At 41.7% G+C, this 12349-nt stretch overlaps 1 protein-coding gene across 2 annotated transcripts in view; it reads left to right on the top strand.

Moving 5' to 3' along the window:
• Positions 1-12349, top strand: part of DENND2B (DENN domain containing 2B) — a 152738-nt gene that overhangs the window by 54034 nt on the left and 86355 nt on the right. For both annotated transcript variants that reach the window (XM_058806350.1, XM_058806351.1), the window contains one exon: positions 11334-11438. In XM_058806350.1, the coding sequence (XP_058662333.1) occupies positions 11359-11438 (80 nt within the window). In that variant the 5' untranslated portion in view covers positions 11334-11358. The remainder of the gene's footprint in view (positions 1-11333; positions 11439-12349) is intronic.

Consider the following 12349-nt stretch of genomic DNA (forward strand, 5'->3'; position numbering starts at 1 on the left):
AATTCTGTTACCTGGTAGTGGGAAGATAAGTGTGCATGCCCCTGAACTGAAGGAGGAACAGTGACAGGAGTATGAAACAGAAGAGAAGGCTGAGCTGTAATTTCCTTTCTGGTATACTCTATGAACAGTAGCAAAGGAGTGTCTGAAACTAGAGTTAAAGTGAGAACTGCATAAGCATAAACTCTATGAAAGCAGAATAGAGTTGTAGTGTTCCCTTTGACTAAATGAACTGTATGTTATCAGAGAATAAGCTGAGTTGGAAGGGTCCCATGAGGAGCATGGAGTCCAACTCCTGGCCCTGCACAGGACACCACAAAAGTCACACCAGGTGCTTGAGGGCATTGCCCAAATTCTTCTTGAGCTCTGTCGGGCTTGCTGCTGTGACCAGTGCCCTGGGGAGCCTGTTCTAGTGCCCAAAGATCTCTTGAGTGAAGAACCTTTTCCTAATACCAAGCCTAAACTTCCCCTGACACAACTTCAGGCTGTTCTATGGTTGATCATAGCAAAATCTGCTTTGACATTTTTGTTGTGAGTAGACAGGTCCATTTCTGGAGGTCTGGTTGATGCAGAGTTATTGTCTACAGTAACCACACTTCAAAAGAAACAATAAAAGTATTTTTATTTAGGGAGTAGATCCAAATTGGACTTCTGCTGCATTCAGCTTAAAACCGTAGGAAAGAAGAAAAGAAAGATGAATTCCAGCTTTAGTGCCAGTGCCACTCTAAAGCTTGCTCAAATATGGACTCCCATGAGATGGGGAAAGTTTGACTCAAACTCTGCTGTGGGCTCACTCATGTTCCAAGTAAGAGAGCACGTGTATTCAGATAATAGATATTATACCCTGGACTTGTTGTGAAGAAGATATTTCCATAAGGGTGATATACCAAATTTACCCTACTGTGTGTGGAATGCTTTCTGCTTGGCAAAAGGCCAAAACATTGCCTGCAAGGGAGAAGGGGCTGAAATTTTATCTGATCAGAGTGTTAATCTGTGTCCCTTAGGCTTATCTTGTGGCTGTTTCTGTGTTGCAAGGGCAATGCTGCATATGCCTTTTCAATGAGATCATTGCAAAATCAAATTGCTATTAAATTATATTTTGCTCACAGTTTTGAACTGACCTAAAGTAGGAGCCCCGGCGTTAAAACTTTGAGTAGGAATGCTGGTGCTGGAGCAACATTCCAAATGCTGTCTGGATAAAATTAATGATTTCACACTAATATTTCAAGTTAAGGTTACATGTTTCAATATTGTTAAACATAAGTGGTAGCACATTATGGCTCTGCAGCCAACCTGCAAACAAGAAATGGGACCCTATTCCTGCACACACTGGCTACTTGTTATTCCTGGACACATCCAGCTGACTGTGAGGGCGTGGGATCACATTTTCTACCTGACACGTTTCTGAGGCTCTGCTCTCCCGTGCCCTCTCTGGCATTACAGATGTTCAGACTTGGATTGCAAGCAGAGAAGTGGGATTTGGGAAGCTTGGGAGCATTCTTCACAGGCATGTGTGATGAGGGCAGTGCTTGTCTGACAGCCCCTGTGGGTCTCTCTCTCCAATCTGAGAATAAAGCAGCTCAGGCTGTAATGCTCCTCTGTGTCAGGTTTACTCCTGCTCCGTGGGCTGTGAAGAAAGATTGTTCCCTGAGCAGAACTCTCCAGCACAGTGGGTCTATTCAAGCCTGCATCTGGGAAGATAGTTAGTGCCTTCATTTGTGAAATTCCTATCATAGAAGTGTGAGTTCTTTGCAACAGTGGCTGGAATCTTGAGAAGACTCCAACATGTCATGTACACAGCTGCATGTAAATCATTTTCATAAAAGGAAAGAAAAGAAGCTCTTTCAAATCATCAAATACCATCTCCCAGCATGTGAAGGTTTAAAAGATATGTGATACATTCACAGTTTGTTTGTGGATTTGTTTCTGTTTGCCTCCTTCTAAACCCCTGTGGTTCCCTCCTGCCACTCTGGATGCAGCGTGCATGGGAACAGAGCTAGAGTTTCTGTGGCTGCTGCTGGGTTTTCTATCTCTGCTGGGAAGGGCTGCTGCTGCAGAAATCCTCAACAGAAACTCCACTGGCAGAAGCCACTGTCCAGAGTGGTTTGGTGGCTGCAATCAGCTCCAGTGGGTGAATGGGGAGGTGTTTCCCTGCCTCCTCCTACAAGGAATGTTAAAACAGGTTTAAGTGTTTCCAGTTGTTCCTCTGGCTGGTGGTTGCAGGCCTGATGAAAGGTGATTTATAACACTTTTGCTTGTGGTAGTTTGTTGAAACTTTCCTTTCATGCAGATGGCAAAGGTCAGAGCTGTGGGAGCTGAACCCTTTCCTTGGGAAAAGCGCCTCTGCTGATGGCTGTGGATACCTGTGCCTGAGCCATAGGTGGGAAGGAACTCTCTTCAACTCACAATCAGCTTGTGATAGTAAGGGAAGAAAGCTTATTTACATGGTTGCTATAAAACCAGGGGATATCACTGAGGACCATGATATCATGTAATTTTCAATACATCCAGTTTTTCATCATTTTCTTATAAAAATGTCCTTTCTAAAAAGAAACAGTTCCTTCACTCTTGGATCTTACTGGCATTTTTTACATTTGTGAAGGGCAACTCTTGAATTCCTTATGTTTCTTCTACTGGCTTTTCAGTGTAGATTCACGCTTTCCTTTTTTTTTTTTTTTTTTTTTGTTTTTTTTTTGTTTTTTTTTTTGTTTTAGTGTGGAAGAGTGAAATTCCAGCAAGGCTGACTTAGTGAAAACTGAATTAGTGTTGATGGCTGGAGAGAAATGTAACTTGATCTTCTGTCTCCAGTGCTTGAATCAGGAACTGAAATAATTGTTCTAAGACTCTGGTCAAGTTGCCAGAAAATGGAGCAGTGCTTCTGCCAGATGGTCACCGCAGAAGTGCCAGACATTCCTCCCCTCTCTGAGCTTGCAAGTGTGTGTGTTTGAGGAGGAAAATACACCCAGGCAGTAGGGAACTGAAGTGCTTTTCTCCCTGAGATGCCTGCTGAGTGTGCTGTAGGCAGCACCCACAGTGATATCAGGGTGTGATGGCTGGTGAAGGGATGCAGGCACAAAGGCTTGGGCACAGGAGATGTCTCTGTTGAGCAGTGACATTAGTCACCCTGTCACAGGGCTTGACAGACAATATGAGGTAAATCCACCAGAAATGAGGCTGCAGGGCCTGTCCTACAGCAAGAGAGGCTACTTCAGTGCCTGTAGGAATTGTGGCTCACTGGAAGAGATGGTGTTGCCTGTCAATTGCTGAGCCCAGTTGTACTGGTTAATGATTGGTGCCTTTAACTGAAACCATGGTGCACTACTACAGCCCTGTCTTGTAGGAGCTGCTGGTGCCATAAATCTCATTTTTTCTGTATTAGAAAGCTGTGTTCTTTGGAGATATTGAAGTGTCTTGGACTTTTTTCCTCCATGCCCCATTTTTGTTGCTATAGCTACTATAATTTTCATTAACAAAGAGAATAAGTAGTTTGCTGTGCATAGTTTGTTACTGTCATTCTGCTATATTGACATTCTGCAAATATTCTCTCAGTGATTTCTTTTTCCTCCAATCTCCCTTAGAATCAATTTTGTAAAAAATCTGCAGGAACCTGGGAGTTGCAACTCTCCTGCAATCACTGCAGGGCTGTTTGTGAAGGGGTGTGAGGCTTCTACCCATGAATCAGGGACTCAAAAACGTGAATTTAGATTTTAGTTTGTGTATTGAATGAGCAGCTATGCATACGCCGAGCACTTCTCACTCTTATGGACTTGCACCTGCTTTGCAGGACTGCAGCTATTTCTGTCTCTTTTGGTGAAGTCTCATGTCAGTATTGCAGATCCATCTTTCTTGAAGTATCTTCAGAAAAATGCCAAGTTTAATCCATGAGGAAGATTTTAGCCATGGAATGAAAATATCCTGGAGCATGAGTAAAGTTGGGCTGCTTTCTCTGGGGGACACAGACTGTGTTCCCAGTGTGGAGGGGAAGAAGGAGGCTATATTTCTCTTCCCACCTGGGGTTTCTTATTGCCCTTTCATATTTCTAAAAAATCCATTCACTTTCTTGTTTCCCATTTCTGTTTTTCTCATAGTATGTTAGCTATCGTTCACCTCACCTTTGCTCTACCAGTCTTGAACTCTTCTGATGTTTGTCTGGACCTCCCTCTCTGCTGCTTCTTTTGCTTACATCCTCTGTTTCAGCAGCTAGGAGGGAGGTTGGAATTCACTAATTTTTCTGGCTCCATGTTTCTCTCTGATAATTCTTTACTTAGTTGTCTGAGGTGGGAACTTAGGCAGGGCATTGAGACGCCTTTCAGTCAGGCTGCTCACACCTCATTGCAGTTTATCATCCTAGGAGCACAGGGGACTTGGGTTTGCTTCTTTTGGCTTGGGACATGCAGAGTGTGAAGGAAAGGGAGGTGGTAGCCAAGGTGTTCATAGACATGAAGGGAACCTGAATCAGAAAGCCACTGTGCATGAGAGATGAGAGAGCTGATCATTGCCTCAAATCAGGCCAGTTTTAAGCCTCCATCTATGGTACAGCAGTGGTATTTGGAGATTTGGATAGATTCCTGAGGTAGCAGGAAAAATAGGAGCACCTTTGAGAAAACGGGCCATTGAGCCAGATGCCAGAATGTGGGTGGTGGGCTTTAATCTCTGGCACTGAATTTGCAGATCTTACCTCTAATCAGGTTTCTTAAGACTGTGGCTGAAATCCATGTCAGAGCTCCAACACAGCTCGGAACTTCTGCATCCTGCAGATGTTGCTTTAAGTGCAAGAACATAATTTCTAAATGTAAACAGATAGGTTCCTGCACAAATCCCTAATACAAACAATGGACTTAGTTGCCATCCCATTTGTTGCTGCTAATGCCTGTGTCCAGGTTCATTTCTGGATGTACTTTGGATACAGGAGAATTAAGATCTTCTCTAGGGGAATTAAAATCTTTTGTGTGCCTTTCTACAGATTCCCTGGGTAACTGCCAAGAGCTAAAGAGACAGACCCAATATTGTTCTCATAGCTTTGTACAAGCCAAGACAACTTTGGCCAGTGTTTTCCACTTACATCCATGAGGTCTCTAGCCCATACCTCATCCTCCCAGGGTGCCTTTATATCATCATATTGAGACAGTCCATGCAAATGGATAGTTTCTTCACTGGAAGCATTAGCACTTCCAGCTTGGGTATCATGGACAGGACCTGCTTCTGAGAGACACTGGCTCAGAACAGTCACTAACACACAGTGATCTAACCAGAAGGAGATTTGTGGTATCTCCACAGGTCAGCTCTTGACCTTACTGAGGTTTCCAATGATGATTGCCCTTCCTCCCATCATGTGTCATTAAAATACTTTGCAAGGCCTATATCTGCTAACAATTTTACAATTCTTACTCTATCAGGGCTCTGAGAGGGAGCCACATGTGCCTGACAGGAAGGGAGGTGTGCTGACAACTCTGGGCACAGCAGCTTGCTCTGTAGGATGGCTGTGACCCGTGTTTTGCCTCAGGTGATACTCTAACAAATCAAAACCTACAGCAGTTGCAAAGCCAGGATGTTTCTCAGCTGTCTGGCAGACTTTGTCAGTCAGCCTTGGTGCAAGGAGGGCTCAGTCATGGGTGTCAGCTCAACTGGGAAGTCGCTGCTAAGACTTAGTAAGACTTTAGTCTTTGTTTGTTCACTCTGTGAATTGCACTGGGATGTTTTTAGAGACTGGCCACACCCTGTGGGAAATACCAAAGGACATTTTCTCATCTCTATTTTCTCATTTATTGTATCCTTTGTGACACAAGAGAGATTAATGAAAAAGAATCTTTGTTCCTCAAAGCTACCCAACTCTCATTCCTTAGCAAATTTATAATTTGGTTTTTGTGTCACAAGAAGCAATTCATTATTGTGCAAATGGTGTTGATGTCACTATTAGAGCATTATGACTTCACTGAGGAGTAAGCAGCAGGAATAGGTGAGCTCCTGAGACTTAAATGGGGTTGTTTTTATGCAAAAATCTTGAGGATGAAGGGAGCGAACAAAAGAAGAATAATACAAAAGAATTGTGATATATGTTGGGCATAGTTTCTAAGTAGACCCTTTCTACCCTGGTATCTCAAATCAAGATATTTAAGCTTGAAATAGTCAATGTATTTTTTAAAACCCAAACCTTTTCTTTAGCCTACACAGGGAAAGACTAATTTCTGATTCAGTAACAGACCCGTTTTCTGTTCATGCCTCCTTCTCTAAATGTCTTCTTCCTTGATTTTCATGTTGTTTTCCTTCCAGTTTGAAAGCTGTGGTCGCCCTAGAATTGCTAAGGGTAATGGAGGAGCTTAGCCCTAAGTTCTCACCTAGTTCAGGCATTAGGTTTGGACTGCAGAGTATTTCAAGTGAGGTCTGTTCTCTCCACCAGATATTGCCCACCTTCAATTAAGGAGGGGGAGAAAATAAATGAAGTAATAAGATAAAGTAGGGTGAGGAAGACAGAATAAAGGCACAGAATAGGAAAGAACAAGAACATCAGAAAAGGGAAAAGCATTTTAGGCAGCAGAAAAACAGGAAAGGAGGGTGAAGGGTGCATGGAGAGCTGTTTTTGCTTTAGTCAGAGTGCCTGGGGGAGGTAACTTCTTTCCCCTCCAGTAGGTGCTGTAACATCAGTTTCCCAGTAGTACCAGTTCAGTTCAGGGTGATTTGGGCAGTTCAGTTCAGTGGGGACTGAAGTGCTGAGAGGGTGATTTGGGCATTGCAAGGGTCAATGGCAGCCAAATTCACCACTCCTGCTGGTCATAGTAGGAAGTTTGTGCTAGAATTAAAGTTGCCACCTAGCTGTGAAAGCTTAGCAGAGAGACTGGTCACTGACTTGGTTGAAAACAGGCTGTGGATTATAGGGAGGGAAATTTTGGATGAGAAGTGGAGTTAATCCCAGTCCAGAGAACAGATATTCCTGATGGAGCCTGGTAACCATGTTCTCAGGAGTCTCTGCAGGTGTCCTCTCAAGGCAGGAATCTTTGAACATTTTGTTGGGCTTTCCAGTTCATCAGAACTGACGTGGTTCTGGAAGGACACAATTATCTGTTTTACTGGAAGGGAGTAGGCAAATTGCCACAAAGCAGGCTGTAGCTCCTAAACAAAAGTTCAGCTGTACTACACCTCTTGACATGTGGGCAAGCTCCCTCAAAGCACTGAGAAAAGGAAATTAATGTGTTAAGCTAACTTATTAATGGCTAAACCATTCTGTTGCAGCTACTGTTAAGAGAAAAATAAGTAGACACATCAATTATTATCAATATATTTATGGAAGTTTGTATTTATTGTAGTTTTTCAAAAACATGAGTTTGTTTTAGCAGCCTGTGGTTCCTCCCTGTTATGACTTCCTGTTATGCCTCCAGGTCTCTGCCCTGTGGGGCTGACCAAAGGAGTAGTATTTTCCCATATTTTCCAGATTCTAGATTAGTGGAATTTCAAGGGGAAGGCAATCTGCATGAAAAACTCAATCAGACCTCAAGTAGATTACAAGGCATAATGTTAATGCCAGGAGAGGGCTTTGGAACCTACATTCAAAGGCTCCCCTCTCAAGTCATCAGATACCACATGTAAACTCTTTTTCTAGGTTGAATGATATTCACCTTCCACAGAAGGAGAGGAAGGCATCTGTTCTTGGAATGTGCTAACTGATGGACACTGTATTAGAAAGCAGGAGGTTTTCTTGAAGCTATAAAGCAATTTAAGCATTCTGTGTTGCCTTGATTTTCAGGTGCTTGCTCCAAGCCTCACTCCCCAAACCACTCCCATTCACAGCTTTTAGTGAAAAAACCAACTTCGGCTTTTTCAGTAGTAGAATTGAGAGTGGGTGCTTCCTAAGTGTTGGGATGCTTTAGGAAATTTAGAATAATTTTAAACTGCAGAGGGGAGGAGAAGAGGGTGTACGCCCTCCCCTGCTAACACCTGTTAATGGAAGTAGGCATTCAGTGGTGTTGTACTGTTCTTTAGCCCAAAGTGTGATGACTTTCAGTGCCCCATTAAAATCTCCAAGCTACAGTTTAATTTAAAAAGTGTAAGTGTACCATAAACAGGGGGGAAGATGGTCCATAAGGAATATTCTGTCATTGGAGCTTCTTTCAATGATAAAGATCTCTTAGGAAACATCCACTTTGCAGCAGCCCTTTTTAGTCAGGATGCTGAACCTTGCCTGGCACGAGCAGCAGAGATCCCATGTTGCCATCACCTAATTTCTCATATTTGCCTGTCATCTTTAGTTTTTGATCCTGATAAATGGTTTGTGGAGGCTTCAGGCAAAATGGATATAATGATTTTACCATTTGGGCTCATTAAATTGCCAATTTGAGATCTATCCTAGTGAAATTAGGTCTGGAGCAAAGCACAAATTATGGCTAAGTAAGGGTTTCAGAGGAATTTTTTACAGTTACAAATAAAACAGAATTCTGCATTTTTAGACCAGGTTTGTTAGATGGTTTACGAGGCAATGCAGAATTTGTGTGACATGATGATTTTTGGATTTGTTTTTAACAGTATGTCACAATACTTAAGAGATTTTGGTTTTCATCGCTTTGTGAAAAATAATTTGCAAATAGTGTAATGTAGAATGCTCTCACCCAAGCCCAAGGGATGTCATCTTGACCCTACAAAGGTTCAATAAACTTGCAGGCTGTCAGACTCATTTGAAGGCTATAAAATAACTTTCTAGATGACCATAACATTTAATTTAGGTTTTCTCTCCCTAGTTTAGGTTTTCTCTCTTGTTTCGTTGTCTCTGTTTTATTTTTTTCCCTTTATTTTTGGGATGCAGTGGTGGATGGGGGGGTGATGTTTTTGGGATGATATAAGTCTTTCCTTACAGGCACCTCTGTAAATGACTGAACACTTTTCTGCCATGTTCATATTGTTTGCATTTTTTCTACATATGCTGGGATGATACCAGCATCACCTGCATTAAAATATTCATCCAAAATAAGCTTTAAAGGAAAATAGAAAAGTCAGTTGATATCACCATATCACCATATATATCATAGTCTCAGCTGCATGGGAATGAGCACACTTACAAATCAGTAAATTTGACATATCTTGAGAAATTGTCTTTAGGAACTCACTTTATCATCAGTTGAAAGCAAACCACTTCGTTCTACTTGACATTTAAGGAGGCTTTGAAATGTAACATTTAAATAATCACTCCTTTTAAATGTTGAGGATGATGATTTTTACCAAGCTTTGACATACTTTTCTTCCCTCCTCCCTTTCTGTTTTTTGGGTTTGGGAAAAATGGACTCTCAAAACCAGCAGCACAAAAGCACACTGTATTTTTTTAATGTGTCAGTTCAGTCTCCCATCTTTTTGAGGGTCTCTTCAGCTTATTTTTGTCTTGAGCAAAAAGCAAATCTTGGAAAATTAATGTTACACATGCATGCTAACAGCTATTGTTCTCCTTACTCTGTGTTTATCCTATTTTTCTCACATTAAGCGTTAATAAGTGATTTAGATTTAACACAGTAAAAGCATTGAACTGGTGTGTGGAAAACATTAAAAAAACTGCTTACTCTCTGTGGAATGTACAGTCCTAGAAAGCTTGGCCAGCATTAGCAGGCTGCCTTTTTTGTCCCAAGCAATCCCTTTTCCAGTCGGAACAGGCAGTTCTGTAACAGTCCTGTAATCTTGATAATGTAACGCTAACAATAACAATGAGACACTGGAGGAATTTAGGGAGCTTCAGTTGTAGAAAAAATGTTACCAACCAGGGGGAAAAAATTATCTCTGCTTAATCTGGGAAAATGGATACAAAGCAGCAGAGAAGGACAAGTAGACCTGGAGTCTGTGCTCAGCAGGATTTGCTGAGCTGCAGTCTGCAGATTTTCTGACTGGGTTTGTGGCAGAACTGCTTGGAATTAAGTGGTTTAGAGAATGTCCTTTGACTGTGATAGCTCTGTTAGTACAGGGATTTTTGTGTGTTGTTAGCCCCCAGCTTGTTTTGCAGCATCACATTACAGTGGCTTCTCAAGCGCTGGACTTCCTGTGGGTTTGAGTAAACAAGAAGTTTCGTAACACTCCTTATTTTTGCGTTAGCTGTGCTGTTAATGGTTGTAAAAATTGGTAGTTCTGGTCAGAACCTGGGTGGCAGTGCTGTAAACCATGGTAGATACTTTAGTTTATAAACTAAGCAGCATCTTAGAAACCACCCAGACTGGTGCCAGCAGAGCCACAGAATCCTTCAAAAATGACTCCTGTAGCATCAGGTGGAGTAAATACTGTTCCCTTTCTTTCTCAAGGGACTCTTCTGGCATTTTAGGAATCTTATCACGACACAAAAATACATTTCTCCCTCATTTTGCAAAATATTTCTCAGGGGATTACAATGACAGAAGAAATGGCCACTAAGAGCTATGCTTTACACTGGAGAACCATGGGATACAGTCAATGGAGGGGCTAATCTTATCCCAATTAAATTAGGGATTCCTGCTTTTGCATCCCTTGGGTGACATCCTGGCCTTTACTCATATCATCATGTTCTCCCTTCAGTCACAGCATGACATTGCTGTTAAGAGAGCAGAATGAAGGTAAAATAAATCATGGTACTGGGCTGTTCCTTTGCCAGTGTGCAGCAATGTCACAGAAGTGAGACCCATCTTTTGGGCACACAATTTTATACACAGGGCTGAAAATAAGTTTACTGCTTTTGGGATTACCAAATAGTTAAAAAACAGCTAGGAATTGATAAAGAATCTTTATATTGCCTGAGGTTTTAAAAGTGTCCTAAGACAGCTTTACATAAAGAATCTTGAAGCCAATAGAGAAAACTGCTTGTGATATTTTTATATCACAATCAGATTTGAAAATTATATTCAAAATTTCATCATTGAATAAATTTCACTATTAGAATATATTTCCAAAATAGAGTTGCACTTTAAAGATGAGAAAGCTTTTTTTACTCCTTGGGATATCTGTGGTGTGGTCAAATTTCCAGTCACAGCTACAGTGTTTGCAAGTATCACACAGTGCTGTTACTGGGATTTCCACATACCCTGGTGGATGGAAGAACCACACCAAACCTGTGATCTTTTGTGAACTTGATATCAAGCTCTGTTCATCAGACAGGCCAGCACCTGAAGCACACACCTACTTCTCGTAAGTTATTTCCATTTATAGCACTGGGCTGTGATAAACTTGGCTGTGGATGTGCAATAGCAGCAGTAGAGGGTTTTGTTTTCCAGGATCATCACTACCCTGATTGAATTTCATAGAATGAAAAGCAACCTGGAGTTCTACCTTTATACAGAATAGTAGTTCAAGGAGTTAATTGTCTTTTGGGCTTGCTGAAGCTTAATTGACTTTTCTTCTCACAGATATCCACATTTCTAGAAAGCAGAAATGACCATGACTGCCAACAAGAACAGCAGTGTCAACAGCAGAGCTGGAGGGAGTAAAGTGCCTCAGGACACTCTGGATAGGTAAGTGGAGAACTGCAGGATTTGCAGATTTTGAGTAAAGTTTGTCTGTGTTTGGAACAAGGTGTCTGTTCCAGGGTAAGTAACCTCTATTCTGACAGAAAGAGAGCTTTGCTGGGCTGAGGGAAGTTTTTTGTAGGGAGTGGAGGACCCAAGGTATGAAGAAAGATTTCTTATTGAACAATTGCTGCTCATGGGCTGGTTATGATGGGAGTGATTGCAAGGAAGCACCTGTGTGGAAGGTGCTGTATAGATCTCAGAAATTTTGGGCTGAATTCCTCAGCCATGTGATTGCATGCCGGCTCTCCTGCACTGCCGATGTCCAGTTGGTGTTTTTGTGTTGGTTTGTGTCACATTTCCTCTGCTGTTCTGCCTTCACAGACCATGGTCAGACCATCTCCTGTTGCAGGTCAGGCAATGGGTGGGAAAGGGCTGAATGTCAAGTACAGGGTTCATCTGCTGCTTTGCTTATTTGTCCTTTCTGTAGCATGAAAATAATTTACAAAGTAGATTATCTTTGTAATTCACAGTTAGGGGAAAAACGAAACTTTTTAAAATGTGTAGTCAAAGAAAGATGCAGAGAACCAAAATTCATTCTGTTTTTTTATTAGGTATATTATGCTGTGGTAGAGCTCAGCAGAGGTGGGCTCCATATCCTTGTACACTTCCCAGTTTGTGTGTTTGCCATCTCCATTTTATCAATGGATAAAACACTGGGAAATATTTTATCTTTTTACTATCGTTTACAAAATAGTAAAAAGATAAAATAATGAGGGCCAGGGGGACTTAAGGAATTTCTAGAGAGATATTAATATATAGACGTTAATAACAGTTCCCTAATGATCTCTGGATCTCTCAAGTTGTTTATTGTCCTTCCACCAGTGCAGACAGATCGGTGCTGGGAACTTGGGTCT

Source organism: Ammospiza caudacuta, chromosome 6, assembly GCF_027887145.1.
Source record: "Ammospiza caudacuta isolate bAmmCau1 chromosome 6, bAmmCau1.pri, whole genome shotgun sequence".
Lineage (NCBI taxonomy): Eukaryota > Metazoa > Chordata > Aves > Passeriformes > Passerellidae > Ammospiza > Ammospiza caudacuta.